This window comes from Leuciscus leuciscus (genome assembly GCF_965113295.1).
Source record: "Leuciscus leuciscus genome assembly, chromosome: 17".
Classification (NCBI taxonomy): Eukaryota; Metazoa; Chordata; class Actinopteri; order Cypriniformes; family Leuciscidae; genus Leuciscus; species Leuciscus leuciscus.
The window spans coordinates 26,017,011-26,039,429 of NC_138741.1; the positions used below are offsets into that span (position 1 = coordinate 26,017,011).

At 36.3% G+C, this 22,419-nt stretch overlaps 1 protein-coding gene across 3 annotated transcripts in view; it reads right to left on the minus strand.

Moving 5' to 3' along the window:
* kif26ba (kinesin family member 26Ba) overlaps positions 1 to 22,419 on the minus strand; it is a 96,463-nt gene that overhangs the window by 55,272 nt on the left and 18,772 nt on the right. For all 3 annotated transcript variants that reach the window (XR_014199066.1, XM_082142269.1, XM_082142268.1), the window contains exon 3: positions 6,419 to 7,036. Coding sequence is in view for 2 of the 3 variants with exons in the window: in XM_082142269.1 (XP_081998395.1) it covers positions 6,419 to 7,036 (618 nt within the window). In the remaining variant the exon portion in view is untranslated. The remainder of the gene's footprint in view (positions 1 to 6,418; positions 7,037 to 22,419) is intronic.

Below are 22,419 nucleotides of genomic sequence, written 5' to 3' on the forward strand. Positions count from 1 at the left end.
TCCTCCCATCATCCCTCCTTCCATTCTCTCCCTCATTTCCCGTACTTCTCCTCTCTCTCCACTGTCTGATAGTAGCCCTTTGTTACATTTGTCCAAATGTAATGCCCACATCCATCCATCCATCCATACATGTTCAACTGTTTGACATTGACTTTGACCTTCATACTCCCTTTGCTGGTCCATATGGCTTTGTGAAGCTAAATTAAAAGTCTTAGCATTACTGATATCAGCCAGATAAAGGTTAATCAAAGATCAGCAGATAGCCGGGCACATTGCAAGTCTTCTGTCCAAGTTCTCCAGTTACAAATAATGCACTGTAAGAGAATTTTCTTCAGTACTTTTTATATGAACAAAGGGTATACAATTACTCTATCCCGTCTTTTTTAAAGTATTAATATGCTTGGTAAATTGAGAAATCCCATTACCTTTTGGGTTACGTATATATATACTGTAAATATAACTGGGTAATAATTAATAAACTAATAAATAACAAAAAATTAAATGAATGAATGAATGAATGAATGAATGAATGAATGAATGAATGAATGAATGAATGAATGAATGAATAAATAAATAAATAAATAAATAAATAAATAAATAAAACAAAACAAAACAAAACAAAACAAAACAAAACAAAACAAAACAAAACAAAACAAAACAAATTTTTGGATGCCTTAAACGGATGCCTCGCATTGTGTACAAAAGCCAAGTCCTGCCACATGCCAGTCTTGAAATTTTCCATTTCATGATGCCGTCTAATTGTCAACACGAACACAACCATAATATTGCAGAAACAGAGCAGATTCTACAAGCCCAGACAAAGAAATGTCAGATAACGCTGATCAAGTCTTATTTAGAAACAAAGAGGCAGATTATCAAGAGATTATCATATTTCACAAATTTTAAGTCTTGAGAAGATGCATGCGATGTGTAATGTCTTAGTATGTTATAAAATTGCAAATACTAAAGAGAGGAACTTTAATATTGCAGAAAAATATAATTCTAGTGATTTCTAGTGATTTATTCAAGCATATTAGAATGCCGTGAGCACAATTATAGCAACTTCACCGCAGATGACGGATTGCCAAGTACGACCCTGTGCGTGTGTGAAATAAATATCCAGCGCCTGTAATATTTTGGAAGTCTCATTTCATGTGTTTCAACAGTCCCCCCCATTTGACTGTGTATCGGCTCCGGGTTTACATGACACCGGGGCCAAGTGCAGGTGTGATGGATGAGGAAGGTAAAGAACATTTCTAAAAATGGAAATTTCCTGATGCAGCAGAAATACCCAAGAGAGGAATGGAAAGATCTAAAAGAAGCCCTTGAGTGGAGGATTCCTTCCACCCCGTTCCCCAGCGGATCCCTGCAGTCCCACAAGGAGAGACTTCCTCATTCATCATAATTAAAGCCGATACACACCGCACAGCCTGGATACTCCTTCCCTGGATATATTAAGCGCTATTCTTCATCACCATCCCATGAGCTCTCTCTATATCTATCTGTGACAGTTCAGATTCACTTCTCAATGGAATGGAAAACGAAACTTGGATAGGGATAGCAAACCAGGGATGCCCTGCAGAAAGAAAGGAAAACATGGGATATACAAAAAATATCCAGCGCAAAAAAAAAGATGACAAATATTTTTTCACTGAGATATCTATCTATCTATCTATCTATCTATCTATCTATCTATCTATCTATCTATCTATCTATCTATCTATCTATCTATCTATCTATCTATCTATCTATCTATCTATCTATCTATCTATCTATCTATCTATCTATCTGTCTGTCTGTCTGTCTGTCTGTCTGTCTATATATCGTTCTATTATTCTATTGTTATCTTTGTCTGTATATCTGTAAGGCCTATAAACCTAAAGTAAAAAAAAAAAACAAGGCTTCATCAAGTCAACATGTAAAGTTTTCTATTTAAAAAAATAGTCATATGAATTTATTTGAAATTTGATACATTTTCATTCTACATTCATATATTCAAATTGCAATTCTGCATCACGTTTTCGACTGTTGCAAACATATGGCAAATATTAAAGCAAGACACATATTGTAGTCCATGGTGACTCATGCAATCCTCCTGTTCTTATTTTGGCACGGTTTACATTGATTGTGACATGAAGGAGTAGGCGAGCATGCAGCCATACTTGACCTGATGAATGTAAATAGGGTTTGTATTCAGTTTGTGTACAATCTATAAAGTAGAGAGACTCTTTGAATGAATCAATGTAATAGCACTTGACAGAGCAAAGGAGACCCCCTACGCCGTACAGATGCTCTCTGCACATAGAATAAACTTCATAAATAAAGAAACTAGTTTAACGAGAGACTTCTTTCAGGAAATAATAAACATAGATTCAACAGTTTATATAAAAACATATTCAAGACTGAAGTTGCCTCATCATGCCTTTAAATGGGCCTGGACACAAGTCGTGTCCGTTGGGTGGGAGCCACATTCCTCCTCCAAAGAAAGGGATGTGGGTTTCAGAAAAGAGCCCTCCTTGAGGAGATTTTATAAGGGATAAGACAAAGTCCACAAGGAATGTCAGAGCTCTGTGTGTGGCATCCAAACTGTTTTTATAACAAGGTCCTGCATCCAGGGTAATTGTCACTATCGGAGTGACTCTCCAGCGCAAGCTTAACGGCTTCCTGTGCACAAAAACCAGTCCCTTGGGCAATGAAAGAGAGCGAGAGGAGGAGAGATACGGAAAATAAAGCAGATCTTAGCCAAAGTAAACAAGAGAAAAGCACAGAAGTCACAAAAGACTCATTGAGATGGAGAGGGAGATACAGAGCTCAAGGAGGAGAAGAACAGGCAGAACAAGGAACAGCTGAGAAACCAAACCCAGAGAGAATGTGTTTAAAGGAAGATGTTATTAGAGTGAGGTGAAGGGTGTGCCTCTCTACAGCCTAAATGACTTCCTAGTCCCACCGTGGTGTTATCAACTGGCACAATCAAGATTAGACCCACCAAAATCACATGAGCATCTTCAGGGAACAAATCACACACTCTGACTGTAAGACATATTCAAGACCAAATCCTTTACCAGAATATGAGTGATAGTTCACCAAAAAAATTGAAATTGTTCTGTCGTTATTTACTCTCCCTCATTGTATGTTGTTACTGTTTTCATTGAACATAAATTAATACATAAATAATATTCAAATGTCATAATAATTATTTATTTTTGTTATTTTGAGGGAATTATGACTAGCATGGAATTTTCTCACTCAATCCGCTGACAGCTGCTGCTTCTGATTGGGGGAAAAGCTGCCCATAACTGCTGGTCTTGGATCAGGTTTCTCTGTAATAATAGCATATTGGCGAAACAGATTTAGTGATGGCACTCTTGAGAGCAACAAAGGTTTCTATTTAAAATGTGTTTTGCAGCGTTGAGCAATGCAGCCAATCACAAACATATCTGTTGAGTTCTTAAACGCAATGGCCAATCAGACTTGTTTAAGTTAGAATCCCCTCACAAATCAAATTTATCAAGAGCTGGGATGAGTAGGTTTCATGACATTCTATTTAAAAGTGTTTTTAAGGAGGAAGCACATCTAGCCTTACCCTAAAGATGGCTCACTCTCCACCTATGTGTGTATATGTAAACTCATGAACATTTCAGAGTGTCAATGGTCAAATTAAAATCACAACCTATTCTTGATTTCTTATTCTTTCTCAAAAACACATACACTAACACAATCCACTATTCTGTGGATACAATATAAAAGACATTTGTTCACTTAAACCACCATAAAAAACATCTTAAATATCCCCTCCAGGTTGACAAAAAAATGTGAAACCACATTTGGTCCAGACGAATGGTATATATGAAGATCAAGTGTGTTGAGGCCTATGTACGACAACAATTACATGTTTATGTTTATGTAACAAATAACATCTGTTCAGAATATGCTTATGTTTTAGTACTACATCATTGGTACACATGTAATCACTGGAAGTCTCCTATGGTATGACATTATGTGCTATTATTTTCAGAACACAGTGAGCATTTTATGGTTTCCCTAATTAAAATCTGCTGTTGTTACAAAGCTTCACCTTGAGTCTTTGCTTTCTAAGCAGAAACAAATGTTAGATGCAAATGCTGCAGATGTTTGTGAGTGGAAGGTCTCACTGAGACACAGACATACAGTCTTAAAAATTATTCACAACTGTGCCTGAAGCAGAGCAGTATTATCAAAACATTCTCTGAAATCTACATTAAATATGCATGACAGATAAAGTATCTCGTTCTAAAAAGAAATACCATTATGCATTAGATGTCAGCTCAATATTCCCACACATTTAGGAAGATCTTAAGTTAATTGTTGTCAGATGAATCCCACACCTCTTACGAGAGCATACACGGGTCAAACTCATGACCTGTCACTGTAACTAGTTCGTTAGATCATTCTCATACAGAAGCATCTTTGTCAAGACCCAAGTTCATTGAAAGGACACATTTGCAAAACATTCCTCTTAATCTACATGGGATTTTAAAGACTTGATCATTTGAATTGAATCAAAGAACATTTACCCACTTAACCACTTAGATGAAGACAGATCAAAGCGTCAACTTCCAGATGTAGCCAACTGAACATTCCCTAAGAGATTCCTGGTTTTGTCTACCAACACTTTAATAAATGGTAACCTGAAAATGTACTTTAGGTGGTAACATCTAAATTATGGGATTGTATTATGTATTACATTTATACTCTAACAAATGCTGGATTGTTTCAACCCATGTTTGGGTCAAATATGGACAAACCCAACCTTTAGTTTACATTTTTTTATTAAATTTTAAACCCAACGGTTGGGTTTGTCCATTATTGACCCAAACATGGGTTGAAACAACCCAGCATTATTCACAGTTGATTCAAAATGATTTTGAGATCAACAATAAAACTCTTCTGAATGCTCATATAGAAACATTTAAGTGCATGTTCTTCTTGTACCCTATGATTGTGCCTGAAAAAAACTAATATGCTGCCCATAGTCATTCTCATGATGCAAATGCAAAAGCTGTCTCCAAAAGAACTCGGTTGCAACATGATGCCCATTTCTGAAGGGGCAAATTTGCATGCATCTTTTAATGGATAATACAATACCTTAATGCATTGTAAGCTCAATGAAATATTATTTAATAACCTGTTGCAAGGCATTCCAAATTGAACACATTTTGTCAAGTGACAAACATTTAATGTTTTCTGTATAAAGTAACAATACTGTATGCGCCCTTGTGTATGGATGAATTTATTTGATAAGATTTGAATCTCCACAGAGTAGCTGATTCTGTGGTTGTACAAAATGCCTAATGGCAATTCTTGAGCACCACTCTCTAAAGTCTCCTATAAAACATTCCTTTATACTTAATAGAATCTAAAGCAGCTGACGCTCCGATAAGCCACCGAGACTCCAGAGAAGACAACTCTCTGATGAGATCTAATCAACCTGCTGTGACTTAATTCACTTAGGCTTTACTAAAAAGACTCCTGAGTGCTTCAATTCAGTAAGTTCTTTTCCTATTAAGCCTGAAGACTGACAACATATGCCAGGACTAAATTATCCCTCTGAAAACAAAATCTCTCATTTGGACCTTATCCAACGCTTGTTCAAATATGATATGTTGACTTCAGCCGGTAGACTCACTAACCTTGGATCTCATTGTGAAATAGGAATTAGGTCTCAAGTGTGCTGAACGTCACTCACCTGCCTGTCAGAATTACATTGTTTGCTCTCAGTGATATAATCTAGATAACATCCCATTACAGGGAGGGGAGAAACAAAATGAACTCGTGTTCCATGGTTTCTCAGTCTCTGCAAACACAGGAAACCATAAGAAAAAGGCTTTTATTCAGACAAATGAATCAAATTGATTCTCTTGCAGGGTTCCCCCGACCCCATGCAATCTATATAAAATGTAATTCCTTCCGCCGATACATTACCAATGCACATTAGGCCCAGAGGGTGTCCCAAAACACTGTATCATTAGATTAAAACATTAACCACAATGTGCAAACAACATCTCATTACATCAGGCAGGACTTCTCCCTAAAGGGACATCAACCCTCCAACCATGAATAAAAAAATTAAGGTTTTGTTCCAAAACTTAATGAACTATCTTGAAGTCTGCTCCCTACATCGACAGCTACCTTTAGGCAGGATCTTAACTGAGCCTCATAAAAGACTGATTTAGAACCTTCTGCAAAGGTACTTGTATGGGGTGCATTAGCATATTGCTAAGGTAACGATGCATAGTCTAATAAGCATAAAAATGATAGATAGATAGATAGATAGATAGATAGATAGATAGATAGATAGATAGATAGATAGATAGAATACGCATAACATACATAATAGGTAGATCGACAGATAGACGTGTGACGTGTAACATAAGCCTACCTGATAAGGATAGAGCGTGACACCATTGGCTCTTGACTGGTGCCCAGATGTCCAGGTGCCTTCCAAGTATTGGTGAGCTTGGAGTGCGACAGAACTCAACACAGTCCCATTAGCATTGTTGGGGCTGCTGGGGAGATGAGGCTGTTGAGGTCCTGTGGACTTTCCTGCATGGCCGGGCGAAGTGTTCTTCTTCTCCACCCCACTGCTCACCCCCAGACTGTTGGGTTTGGATCCGTGTTTCGGGTAGGCTGGGTGGTGGGAGCTGCCGCTGTTGCTCGCGTTGGTGGTTGTCGGCGTAGAACTGGATGTGGTGGCGGAAACGGTAGCAGAGGTGGAGGAGGCTGAGGAATGGTAGCCTGCGGGGAGGTACGCCCAGTCACGAGGCGGTGTGGGACCCTGGAGGATGCTTCGGGAACCCACCAGGGAGGCCAGGGATGGAGGGGAGCCAGGAGATACATCACACTGCTCCAGGCTCAGCACCATGTGGACGGCCTCCTGCTTCAGCTGACTCAGGTGGGTGGCGCACACGTCACAGCGACCGTCACGCTCGTTCCATGCCTTGCGTGTGCTGTTGGACACCTGCAGCTTATCATGGAGAAGCAGGGAGAAGGAGGGATCCTACGGAGAGAAGGGAATAGATAAGTTTTACTTCTGCATATAAGGTTAAACAAAAGTAGTCAAGTGCTGTTTAAATAACCATGGCATCTTATAAAAAAGTTAAGAGAGATGAATACATAAATACTCTTAAACAAGAAAAACAAATCAGGTGTATCAGTCAAATTAATTGTGTAAATAAAATGTCCTTACCAACAGTAAAATCACTCACATGTAAGAACTCACATGTAAGAACATGTAAGAAAAAACAAATCTCTTTATTTTCTCAATTGCTTCTCATAGACAGCAATGAGATTAAAAGGAGAATAGTCTACTTCTAGTCTACTAAGTCTACTTATTAAGTCTATCTGATTCTCAGATTTTTCTCCTGGAAAACAGACCATAGTTAGCTCAAATGTTCTGAAAGTGACTTTAAATATGTCTCAGACAGTGGTCAAAAGTATTTTGATACAAATTGTATTATAAACAAACACATTTTTTATATATTAATAAAAATTCGGACATAATTTACTCATCCCCATGTGGTGAAGAATGTTTGGAACCAACCATTCAGTTCCATTGTACAGCAAAAAAAACTAAAAAACTAAAAAAAAACTAAAAACAAAACAAAAACAGAAATTTTGAAAATCAAATTCTAAATATCTTCTTTTGTTTTCAATGAAAGAAAGCAAGTCAACAGGTTTAAAACGATAGATGTCAGTAAATGATGACAACATTCATTTCTGGGTGAACCAAAAATATAGAAACAAATGAGACAATTGTTGGCATACAGTCATACACAAAACAATTTAAGCTGCTATCTACATTATTTTATTTATTGATCTTTACTTAAACTGTATATGTACAACTATTGTTTCATTTTTATTTCTCCAATGGAGTTTTAGGAGAAACATCTAAGACAAAATTGATGAAACTGAGAATCAAATCAATTAAGTGCAATGAACAAGAAACCTCTGAGCAATTCAACTTTCCTCTGGGCAAACATACACCTTTGGTTCCTCCTATGTATTTCCCCAAGCAGTCTTAAACAGACTAAATGGCTCTGCACTGCTAAGTAATTAGAATCATTAATTTATCGCCACACAACCATGGAATTTCTTTTCAAAGACATTCACATGATGTCACCACAGATCGGTGCCATGAACTTATTACAGGCACAGTCCCTCCCTGAAGCATCCTGGGGTTAAGTGCCTTATTCAAGTTTTGATTGGCTCATGGCTCACTTCCTACAGAGATCATACCACCAACCTCCTGGTTCCCAACCGTGAGCATAAACCACTACACCAATTAATGACTAACTGAAATCTAAAGAAGATGGCATATTCACCAAATATAAAAGATGTGCATGGTTATTTGTATATAGTAAAGTAGGTTCATTACTAAATGCAGAACACTGCCCTTGTTCTCACGCATTGTCACTCTGAATTTGGTCAGCTCTTTATTTTTCTGTCTTCCAGTTCTTCATTAGCATAAAGCTGCCAGTTATCTGGCTTTGGTGCATCATCACACCATGTGCTTGAGCATTCCGTGAGACGAAGATCATAATTACGTTTTGGCAGATTCTCAGAGGGCCAGTGTGAAGACGAAGGAACGATTCTAGTTAGATTAATTAAATGACATCATCATTTCATCATGCAAGGGAAGAGATGCACTCTTGCAATGACTTAGTGGACACTCAGAAATAAATATACTTAATCTTTCATTCTGTTGCATCCCATCTGTGTCTTATTTTTGATTTAAGACATTGACTTGAAAGCTACATTACACAAAATAGTTCTGCCACAGGAAAGAATTAAAGCAGGGCTCAGTAGTTTCGGGATTTCTTCGCTGTATTCTCGCTTTTTGCTCGCAGGTTTCTCTCTAGAGCTCCCCCCACAGCTTCGGAATAGATATTTGACAACACTGTTGTAAAATCTCATTGGCGATTCTCAGACACCAGAGGCTATAGATCAACGACATCAAAGCAGACGGGACATTCTTTAAAACGTCTTCTTCATTCGGGTTCGAACAGCGTGAGGGAGCGCAATAATGACAGCATTTTAGCAGATTTCTTTGGGCCGTAAAGCAACTGTTTACATCGCGAGACCTGATATCACGCAAGACTTCCTGACGCGGCGGCCGGCGACTCGCCGGCTCAAAGTTGCAAGTGCGGATTTTCCGCTCACGGGCACCAGGGGGGTGCGAAACGACCACCATTCAACCCGAAATAAGTAATAGAACCATTCCAATGACTCCGAAGCTGTTCAGTTAAGGTTAAAAAGTTACTTAGATCACCTTTAAGAGATCTCACACCAGATTTGTCACCAACTCAATCCATTCACAGTTGGAATTTCTTATTTTACACCCATACATCCTTAAGCTCATCATAATGGCTAGATGGTTCTTCTCTCATTTTAGACCCAGCAAAAATCTAATTAGCGTCCCCAAAGCCTTGACAGATACTTAACCTTTTTAGCATAGACAGTGTCTGTTCGATGCTATAATGGCGCTTTCGGACTCCAACTGCAGTAGTCATGAGAAGGTGTGAAGATTAAAGCAACTAGTATAACAATAAACCTTTGGATCAGGCAGCCGCACTCATGCATGAAGAGAGGCTGAATTAGCATTGCAGCTAGTGACAGGAGCATTTGTTTAAAACACAGATGCAGGTGCATGAAATGTGGCAACACATCTGTACTTCAAATGTATTGTTGAAACAAGAAGCAAGTTGTTGAAAAAGAAAGTCAGCTGCATTCACAATCCAGTTTTCTTCCATAATCGGACATATTTCAAAGTAAAGCGGAACATGCAACATGATTTTATCCATTCCAAATTGGTTGGATTGTGAAAAAAGTGACCGTTACGTAGGTGGTTGAAAAGCAAGTGAGCTTGAATATCTCAGTATCTCTTTATGGAAATAAATGTTGTGATGTTATTTCCTTTAAGAGGTGCATCACTTTTTGGTCAAGATCTTGTATTGACAATGCAAGAGTCCAGCACTCTGTAAAGTCTCCTCCAGCACATCCCAAAGACTCTCAATGAATTTAAGGTCTGGACTCAGAGGTGCCAATTCATGTGTGAAAATTATTCTTCATTCTTTCACAATTTGAGCTTGATTAATCTTGACATTGTCATCCTGGAATATGGCCATGATGTGTCTTCCTACATGGTTGTTTAAGAAATGAAAAGCTACACACTCCTTCAATTAGGGTTAGAAGAACTGTTGCCAAACATAGACTGTAACATGCTAGAAACATAATAATCACTGCAATAATGATCCAATCATAGACTCATAAGCATTTGCCTATTTAAATTCAAAGAGCAACTTTTATTTATTTATTTTTGGCCTGGCAGTGTATATATCACTATATTTAAATTTGCTTTGAGATATTCATTATATTTCATTATAGTGTTTTAGATGTCTTGGCAGTTACCATTTTTGACTTTTGTCAATTAGACAAAATTAGTCAATTTAGGCATTAGTTGCTGCTTTTTTAGATGGCACTGCATGATAATATACTTTTCTAGCTAACCCATTTGTTAGGGAACGTTAACCAAGTGATTTAGGGTTGCATTGAATATATCTGCATCATGAGTCATCATAATGGACTCAAAGTTGTCAGGGCCACAGTGGGGCGAAAACCCAGTGCAGCACTTACGATGTCCTTACTGCACCTTGTACCTCCCCGTCGGGTCTACCTGCCCCCCTCCCGGGCACAGGGCAGCGGTCCAGCAAATCAAAGCCCCGTGCACGAGCACAGTCACTGAAGGAGAGAGACTGAAGGTCTGTTCTGATTAAAACCACACATTCCTGCTGTCAGTGTAAATCTAGAGACCGACTCTCATCTTACACAAGCTGCTTTGTGTATCCCTCCCCTCCTCTCCCAGCATCCCCTCTGCCCCATACAATGCACACGGTGACCTCTGCGGATCTCCTCTCATAGAGTAAAACTTAAGCTAACAGGGCAGCACTGTACCTCTATAAAAGTAAGACCTAAGACGTTGGTCGTTCTGTAATGCGTTTCTGGTCGGTGTCCATACAAAGGAAATGCGGTTTGCATTTAAGTGGGTTTCACTTAAGGCACAAACTCTATTTGCTTCATTTTGCACAGTGTATATATAGTTCCAGCTTATTATGAGGATGAAGTATTTCAACATTCAAATATTGAATGGATTGCATAAATAGATTAATAAAATTGCATAAAAATGTTTGAATTAATTGGATTCAGTCTAGTAGTGTTTTAATGTCTTGTCATTTCTCTTCTTGTCATTTGCCTTCACAGTTCATTTGTTTGAGGGTTGACATAAACATAGTTTGAGAGGGATGTGTAACTGATCGTCTGAGAAACTTAATAACGACATCATTGTGTCTGTCATCTTTAATGTCCCACCAGCCTTTAAACTAAAAAAAGCAAGAAATAACTGCTTTACACTACTGTTCAATATTTGAGATTTATATAAAAAAGAAAGTAATACTTTTATTCATCAAGTATGCATTAAACTGATCAGAGGTGACAGTAAAGGCATTTATAATGTTAAGGATTTCTATTTCAAATCATTTTTGAACTCCATTCATTCTGTTTCATCCCATCTGTGTATTGTTTTCGATTGAGACTTAAAAGCTACATTACAGCGCTACATTATAATGGTTTCCACAAAAAAATTAAACAGCAAAACTGCTTTCATCATTGAAATGTTTCTTGAGCAGCAAATCATCATATTAGAATGATTTCTGAAGGATCATGTGACACTGAAGACTGGATTAATGATGCTGAAAATTCAGCTTTAACATCACAGGAACAAATGGCATTTTAAAATATATTAAATAGAAGGAAAAAAAATCACAATATTACTGTTTTCACTGTATTTTGGATCAAATAAATGCAGCCATGGTTAGCATTTTTTTTAAACATACCCCAAACTTTTGAATGGCAGTGTATGAACTAGTTAGATATGATATGCACCCTACTTCACTCAGGATGTCTAGCTGCATGTGATGTATTAGTCTGCACAGAAATATTGATGTATTGATGTATAAATATTTGTAGAAGGCAGACCGAAGTGATCTGGAATATGTCTGCTGACCCCACTGACACACTGACCTCCACTTCCCTGGCCGACAGGAAATGATCAGTCACACACTGGAAGTTCTGTTAGTATAGACACAAAGTGTTTATCATACAGCTAGTTGTCTTTGAATTTATGTCAAGCATTGTTATGTTACAAAAAAACGAACAACCAATGTGGATTTATCAGGTTGGAGGTGAATCTGAAGTTCAGCTTTTACAACTGCGGCAGCAGAAACCTGCATTTCTGTAATTCATGCAAAGCCACTGCAGATATTTCTTCTTTTAGGGTGGGGATCCAAATACCAAATCCTAAGCCGTGACACTTTAAGACTTAACCAAAATAACCAAAAATAGCAGACTTTAACTGTAAAAAAGTGAACTCAAATCGAATTTGAAGGAAAAATAACTTGAACTTCTCTTACATTTTGCAAGCAATCATAACCAGAAAATAAGCAGACATTGCTTGGCAAAAACCATCACAGTGAATGCCTTACAGGGAAAAATAATCTAAATGGAAAGTGCTGCTTGCAAGCATTTCACTTATTAATATGAGAATTTGATGATCATATTCCAAATAAAATGCGATAATCAGTAACCAGAGGTGTTTAATGTCAAAGAAAATCATAAAATCCAATTGCACTGAGCCATTTAAAGATCGGACATGAATTATGGAAGGCTTGGGTATAAGTGGAATGTACTACATATTCATACTGAATAAATATTTATGAAGCAATTGAAGAGGCAAATATTGTGATAAAATGTATATTAAATTGTACATTCAATATTTTCAGTGCTGTTTTTACCTGTTGTTTTACTGCTTTTGATTACAGTTACAGAGTTATGGACTAAAATATGATGAAAGTAATTAAATTAAATTGATTTAGCTTTTTGTAAGCCAAACAATAGAGCTTCGTGATAGCAACTCCAAGGTTAAGGGTTCGATTCCCAAGGAATGTATGAAACTGAAAAAGATATTTTGGAGACTGTGAAACATCTGGCAAATGCATAAATCTCTGCAAACAAATATATGTATATATATATACAGTAGTACTGTGCAAAAGTATTTGGCATGTTAATAATAATGCTTTCAAAAATAAAATCACAAATTTTCAACTTAACTTCTATTATCTAATTCAAATCAATATATGGTGTAACGACCCTTTGCGTTTAAAACGGCTTTTGTACAGGTACACTCGGCTTAGTTGTTCAGGTAGCTTTGCAGGAAGGTTTCTTCAAGCATCTTGGAGACGTTCCCGCAGTTCTTCTGGATTTAATTTGTCTCAGTTTTTTCTGTTTCTTCATGTAATCACAGACGGACTCGATGATGGTGAGATCAGATCATCCTGGCTGTTGTCAGATTCCTTGTGCATACACAAATCTCACTGGATTATTACAATTAATGGCAAAAAGAATGTTTGGAAATGTAAACTGATATTTCCTACTGACACACCACAAAATAAAAATGTTTCCCACCTCAGTGACCCTAGCAACTATCCAGAAAATTGTTGGGGAAGGGGTGAGCATTAATAACCCCCATTAGGGTTCCAAAAGGAATCAGATTTTACTTGTATTCATTCAAGACACATCCGTGCAACGTCTATAACATTTTGCAGTGTTTGCATCAATACCTACTACATTACATAGCTTTATAAGAATAAACCCTACCCACTCTCGAGAGCACTATAACTGCATGGACACTGAGATTACATTGGAAGGACGAACAGAACCATGTAGACTAAAACGCTCTAATGGATGTAGCCATTCATTCTCCAGCCAAAAAGAGACTCTGAGAGAGGGTGAAAGAGGACTCTTAAGACTGCCAGATGGACTGAAGCCCTCCGGTCCAGCGCTCTGCTTTAAAGACACTTCAGATGAGAGCTTCACAGAAGTGTTGATTGGCTAGTTACCATTCATCATGATGGGAACTGGATCCAAGTCTGAAGAAATGGCTTATATTCCTCAGTGTCTGTCGAATTAGAGTCTTGTTGGTTATTAGGTCTTCATTGGAAGCATTTACTCACTGTCACCGGACAAGTCTCAAACCACATTCACATTTGCTTTAGAGGACAAAGCAAATGAGCAAAAGTTAGGCCTGTTTCCAGAGCCTTTGGTTTCCTGTTCACTAGTCAATTCCTTATTTCATTAGCAGGAACCAGAGAGAACGGCAGCCATTATCAGGCTGGTTATGAAAACATTGAAGTCATTAATACTGCTAGCAGAAGCCCTGACTGAATCAATTAACCATCGTCTATATGGACCGTCCCGCTGGGACAAACATAGAGGAGGAGGGGCAAAAGTCATGAGCTACAGAGCAGGAACAGAAGATATACTGTCCTGCTTTCTAAGCAGTCTTGGCATTGGCTGTGAACTAGAAACAGTTCAACATATCTGATATTGTGTTGCAATCAGCAATACGCCCTAGTGAGAAAAAAAAGTATACTTTATTGTATTTGAAATATATTCCCTTTTTCAATAGTACATTGCAAATATACTAACAAAAATTGTACTATCTTTAAATATATTAAAAGTATATTAGCATCATGCTTTTACCTATCTTCACAATCCAACTTTTAACACACTTTAAAATAATTGTACTTTAGTATATTTTAGAAAAATACTTGAAGTGAAAATTCAGTTTATTTTTTTAAAAGTGTATTTATTTGCACTTTATTAAAAATATATTTTAGGTATATTTTAACTGTGTGCTGGAAATTATCATTGTGACAATGCATTGAAAGTATACTTTCAAATCATATAGTATACAATAGTATTTTGTACAAAGTATAGATAGTTTTATTTGTCTAATAATGTACATTTGTTATTGAAGACAAAGTATGCAATTTGTAGTATTTGTAGTAAAAACTATAGATAGTTTTATTTGTCTAATAATGTACATTTGTTATTGAAGACAAAGTATGCAATTTGTAGTATTTGGAATAAGCCGGCATTAATCATACTATACTTTTTTCTATAATATATCAAACCACGATAGCTTTGTGGGCAAGTGTGCCAATATGTGCATCAGGAGACCTGAGTTCGAGTCCCAGCTCGTGGACCTTTCCTGATCCCTTCTCTCTCTCTCCCACCTCACTTCCTGTCTAGCTACTGTCCTATCCTAATAAAAGGTGAAAATGCCCAAAATACATTTATGATACATTGCTTGTATCTTTCGAAGACACTCGTAATGAATTTGTAATGTACTTGTAACACAAATAAAGTACACTTTAATATCACTAATTAAGCTTGTAATTAGTCCCTACACAGGCATTCTTCAAGTATTCTTGAAGTTGGTCCAATTTAGTTAACAAACGTACACTAAATACACTTAAAGTTATGCTTTACTACAATTTAATTACAACTAAAAAATACTTAGTACAAAATGAGTTGTTTCAAAATAGCACACTTCAAGTTAACTAATCATTAACACACTTGAAGTATACTGATAATTAGTCTGGCTGCAGGGATACTTAGCATATATATATATATTTTTTTTTTTTTCACCAGGGTTGGTACAGAATGAGCTCATACACTGGCTAACAACACATATAGTCCTCAAATTGATATAAAAATACATTTTGTGCTTCACACATCTCAGACATTGTACAAAACGCAATAGATATTCAAATGGATCCAGGAAACATTTCAGCGCTGCAAAGTCATTGTTATGGAACATGGTCTGGTTCGCTCACTGGTTTTCAATCAACAATTACAAGACATCATCTGACTAATAATATGCTGCTTACCCGCTATATGAGCACGCCAATACCAACATTTCATTCAGACAAAAGGCTCTTTCACAGTTATGCTGGTATTTTAAAACTGATCTCAAATTCATTGTCATTATATGGGCAAAAAATGTAAACAGTGAGAGTTTTTTTTTTTTTTTTTTTTTTTTACAGATGAAAAAAAAGTCATACAGGTTTTGGAAAAAATTAGGGTTAATAAATGATGACAGAAATGTCATTTTTGGGTGTACTAACCCTTTAATGAACCAGCCCAGGAGAGCTTCAGTGGTGATGCCTAAAACAAATTAAAATTCTGTGACCTATTTAACCCTCATCATGTTTGCACTCGGGGGAAAGTTAGATGTGATAGCGAGAAATGCTTTGAATAAAGACATTTCTCTTCATTTTAAATCACTTCAGTAAGTAAAGCGTAATTTATATAGCAAATTTTAAACCGTGTTTACAAAGTGCTTTACAGAAGAGATAGTCACATACATGCACATATAGAAAACGGTAACACTTTATTTTACAGTGTCCTTGTTACATATGTTACATGCACTAACCACAGTTTTAACAGTAAATTATGCATAATTACATGCAACTAACCCTCAACCAAATCCTACTTCTACCCTAACCCTATAGTAAGTACATGTAGTTGCTTAATATTACTCAGTACTTAAATATATAATTACACTGTAACAATGACACCTTAAAATAAAGTGTAACTGCAAAAACATACATACACATATAGAAATAAGATTATAAAATGACTTTTTTTGTTTGGCGTACCCCTATATGAATGGATAGCAGCTAGCAATAAGATGTTTTGGATAGCAATAAGTACATTTCCAGATTGAACTATATTGGTCATGATGCTAGTGTTGTTAAATACAAAGTTCTGTCTTGAAACTCTAGATGGCGCAGGCTGATAGGTCCTAAACTCAATCTGCTTGCAATCGCATCATTCTCTATAGGCCACAGCTGATTGGTTCCTGCTGTATCAGTAGCCAATGAACTCACTGCTCAACCTTCAAATACTCGGTCAGCATTTGCTGTAGCAGTTACAGTGAGCTTTCAGAAACCCTCCGCCTTCCCCAGCTCCACCTGTATAGATCTGCTACTGGTAATTCATGTACGCTATTGTACAGGAGCAGCATGTCTTACTTGCTCACAGTTGCTCAGTTAGTTGACGTGTAGTTGCAAAGTTACTTTTATAGTTAATAGAATGTCCAAAGTAGACAATCGAAATAAAGTGTAACCAAAATTGTTCTTTTTGTAAACTGAAATAAAGCTAAAATTTAAAATAAATAAATAAAATTAAATATAAGAATTAGATGAAAAACTTAAACTGAAAATAATAATAAATTAACTTAACAAAACTATAACTAAAATTACAATTAAAACTGAAAATACGTTATTTTTTTATAAATAATATATTCGTATTTAAAAAAAAAAAACTAAATGTCCATGTATCATATTAGTTTGTGCTGATAAAATCAGTTTAGAAATTGACCAGTATGATCACACACTCCTGACAACAACAACTGTTTGGCCAGCTTTCCTCTAGTGAGTGTTTGCAGAAGAAACTCAATGTTTATGCCACTAGAAACTAAAAGCAAAAACTTGCTCTCATTGCTAGGTCATATGTCTTAATCTTATAAAAGCCTCTAAACTCTGCAGATGTATTTCCTTCATCAAGATCCTGTAAACTAAACATGTAAAAACCTGGAGAGCGATGTAAGGACAAAGTCAGTTTTTGAAGTACCAGCATATTACCTGATGTTGCTTTTGGCTAATGTGGTGTTCGTTTTGTGAGTGGCTTCATTCATATGGAGGTTTCACTGGTCATTCATTACATTTCCACCTTCCTCTGAGAAGCTCTTGTGAGTGTACACAACATATCCATAAACCTCACAAAGACGCTGTTTAGTTTGACATCCCTAATTCACCTCTTTGCCTTGACAATTATCCTACATCAACAAACTAAGAGCTCTCTGCAGGGACCAGGTCGCGAATCAGGAGGGACAGACAGACAGCTATTGATAAGAGCACACAGGACGCTTATACAGTAGTCCCATATGCATATTTGAGCTTCAGACAGCAAGTAGTGTAGGCATGAAGGCATATGTGCTGTCAATAACTGTCAAACTGAATGGACAAGCGAAGGTTTGAAACTGCACACAGCTTGAAAACCCAATCCAAACAAACCTGATCCATTTTAACATGAACATCCTGACCCAAAACCTGCTCAACACCAATTGGAAGTTAAACTCAAGCTGCTCTTCAATAGTAATTACACTACATACTGTATGTCAACAGAAAGTAGCCATTTAAAGGGACAGTATCTCTATATATCTATAAATAAAACATTTATATAGTCAAATTATGATTAGTTTTCTTCAGAAACAAAAATAATAAAGATCTAAATTAATGACGGTATTAAATTGCACATAAATTTACAATAAATACTGGAAAACAGTATTAATTACTTAAATAATCAGTGAATTGTTCATTTACATGAACTATATGATGAATTCATTCACTAAAATGACTCTTTTAAAGGGATAGTTCACCCTAAAATTAAGCCATAATTGACTCACCCTTGTGTTGTTCTAATGCTGTATGCCCTTCTTTCTTTTATGGGCCACAAAAGGAGATAAAAAAAAAAATATTTTGCACTCACACTCATTCATATAATGGCAGTGAAAAAACGATCATCTAGTCTTTTTAAAAAGACACAAAACTATTGATCCCATGCCATTTATTCCAAGTGTTCTGGGGGATACGATAGGGTTTGAAATTGCAAAAACACATTTTTCATAATCTCATAACAAAAAACTCCTGCATGCTTGTTTCCTTCTTGAACCCTTAATCTGCATGTGCTGCGATGTTAATCCATCCTAACATATTCTAAAATATTAAATCCACTGGTAAATTTACATGCTCCTCACCTCTGAGTTGTCTGAAATGTGCTAATATAAGAAATAACAGGCAAGCTATTTCTTTAAGAAATAAATATAGGCATTATTTGAGGCTAATTACTGATGCAACAACACCCGTTCAAGTTGATTCAGCCAAGAGAGTCATAAATTCAACATGGTTCTTGATTAAACTTGCTTTTCCAAGACATTAGCTAGAAATGGATGCAAGCCCAGATGCAAACACAAAAACAGAAAGGAACATTTTTTAGTTTCAACTTTCTTAAATGGCTCGTGTTTTTGAAAGCTGAACTTTCTTCATTAAGAGTTGAGTTTTGTGCCATGTTTTTTTTTTTTATGGTAATCATTTGTTACTAACTTATTGCGGATGAAATGTTACCACTGAACAACTGAAATGTTTCCACGTCTGTTCAGTCTTTCCATCAGCTGTATGACTCAGATTCATGTAGTCACATTTAACATCACCTCCTGCAGGGTACGCAACCATATGCTGTTTAAATATTTGGGGTCTATTATTTTTGAAATATGTCTCTTATGTTCACCAAGGCTGAATTTATGATAAAAAACACAGTAAAACTAAAAATAACTTAAAATAACCGAGTATGTGTGATGTAAAGCTGACTTTTCAGCACCATTACTGTCTTCAGTGTCACATGATCCTTCAGAAACCTTTCTAAGACTGATTTGCTGCTTAAGATTTTTTTTTTAATTATTATTATTTTTATCATTATCAATGTTAAAACCAGTTGTGCTGCTTAAAAATTTTGTGGAAACTGATACATTTTCAGGATTCTTTTATGAATACTGTCACAAATTCTCTGTATATCTTTGTCCATGGACTTTTATTTTGATATTTTATTTTGACTGTGTTCAGTTCCAGTGTGTTTAGTTCCTGTTTACTTGATTGGCATTGCTTAATTTATTAGAGCACACCTCACCTGTTGTATTATGTTCATCATCCTGTGTATTTAAGCCCTTCCGTTTCTTCAGTTATTGTCTTTTCTCAAACAGCAACATTACACACTTAAAAAGTTGAAAAAGTAAAACAAGCATAATAGGTCCTCTTAATGATAATAACAATGACTATGTATTAAGGTTGGATCAATACCGAAAATATCAATCCTAAATTGAAATCTAAGTAAACAATTAAACAGCCTCAGAAAACCTATACCTGTAACCTGTAAAAAAAAAAATATTAAAAAGAAAAATAATAACTTATGGTCAATAATTCACAATTTATGTTTTAACAAACTTTCTCCACACTTACGCAACAAAGATGTTTTACTGCCGTCATCTGATGGTCTTTTCGTTAATGTTTGTATGATATTTCATTTTTCATGCTTCAATGATAATTAAATTCCATCATATAAAGAGTGTAATTACTTTTCTCTCACAAATTAACACATTAACTTTCTTGCTTCACTGTCTGAACTGAAGAACTGTGCAAAGTAGCAGCACATTGTCATGCGAAATAATTAGTGAAATTAAAGGGCTGGTTGATTATGATTTCACTTTTTTAACTTTAGTTAGTGTGTAATGTTGCTGTTTGAGCATAAACAACATCTGCAAAGTTACAATGCTCAAAGTTTGAAGCAAAGGGAGATATTTGCTTTTAAAGAAATAGCTTTTTATGGACTAACAAACGGCTGGTAGGGACTACACGACATTCCTCCCGGGTTAGTGACATCACCAACCCTAAAATTTACATAAACCCCGCCCCCAGAACACGATTTAGATTATCAAGACAGAATATGCTAATCAATGACTAGAAGATAACTACACATAAGCTACATAAATTCATCAGCTAACCATTCAGAAACGTCCTGTTGCATTCAACATTATTGTCACCTCTTCTTGAGTCTCTCCATCATTGTCTGAATCCGGTTTGAACATAAAAGGCTAAAGGTTTTGGAAATTTTCAGTGCATGTCTGTGTGAGTGCAAGCTCTTGAAACTCCGCCCTCTGTGCCGGGAGCAGCAGCTCATTTGCATTTTAAGGAACAGACACAAAACGGTGCGTTTTTGCTCCCCCTCAAAAATGGACAATTTTAACATGCTGTATAAAAATATCTGTGGGGTATTTTGAGCTAAAACTTCACATACACACTCTGGGGACATCAAATACTTATTTTACATCTTGTGAAAAGGGCATTATACCACCCCTTTAATGTAAAATAACTACATTAAACAAGCATTTTTATTTAAATAAACAAATCAAGAACTATATTAAACTTTAATGGCAAACCTCTAAGCAATATAAACCAACATATCTAAACAATATAATTACAATGGTGTGTCTCAGCCTGCCAATCATTCAGCATGTTTTGGAGAGACTGCATGTGGTTGAAATGAAAGAGTGCATGTGGAAGTTAGAAAGATGGCTAACACTGCTCACAGCAGCTTTAACAAGAAGGTTTTTGAACCGTTTTACACTGAACACAAAACTTAAGTGTGGTTTTACCTCTGGTTATACTTCACAAACCCAGCTGCCTTAGCAAAGAGGATTGTGGTTTAGAGAAAATCACCTCACTTTTACTGTTGATCCAAACCTATCTGGATCTAGCTGCTGACATGGAGGTCCTCAAAGAGCTCATACATGCTATTGAGAGTCATTTCCACAAATCTACGCCTAAGCCCACATGGGAAAGAGCACAATCAAAAAGAAAGAAACTTACAGACTTTATTTAGCTGGCTCACTAATGCCTGGTCATTCTATCTGAGCGATTTAGGTCCACTTCAGCCACTTCCCGTATCCTAAATCCATATGAGCCTCTGAGCTCATTATTCAGCAGTGATGTCTCTTCCTCTCATTACTGTGCTGGGTGCAGCTAAAATCTAGATGGTAACCCTTATTCTGCAAAAAGTTGGGTTGCACCAGCCGTTTGTAAGTTCTTACTTAAATTGGAACATAAAGTTCACACTAGAGGTTTAGTAACTACTAGCTAGTTTCATAGTTTTAACTCTACCCAAATTTGTGAGCAGAAGTTTCAGTTGATCCTGTTAAGGTTGATTCTTACTTATTTTGCCTTACGTATCTTATGGAGAAAAAAATACGTTTCCACTGAAATACGATACTTAATCATAAAATGCCGTAAAAGTATTTTATAAATTAAATTCAGAAACTATATTTGAAACTAATAGCAATAAATTAAAAACTGATAGAAAAATATAAGAAATGACTTATGATAAAAAATGATGACTATTGCCATGAACATGGATGTGTGCTGTTTAGATCCGGTTCGTGTTGAAGAGCCGCTAACAAGTCATTTATTCACATAATGTTCTCTCTCTCTTAAAATGTAAATGATTATAAATGTCAACATCATCATATAGTCTTAAGAACAGAAGTTTGTAGGGCAAAAGGGCTATTGATGCAATTCAATCAATTTTCTGCCATTACTCCTGGTCGGAGGCTTCTGTAAATATTTAGTTAATAGATAGAGTCATGTTTCAACTAACTTTATTGGTCCAACACAAAAATATATTTGTATAATATTTTATATCTTTACGTTGCAACTAGGCTTGGCTGTAATTTACTAGTGCAACCAACCTCTGTTTCTTATATGGTTTCTGCTGCAGCAAACCTTTTCAATCACACGCCGTCAATGAAAAATGGTTGGTGTTGAGATAATGCTAATGTATGCATGAGGACACAGCACATGCCTCATTTGAAGT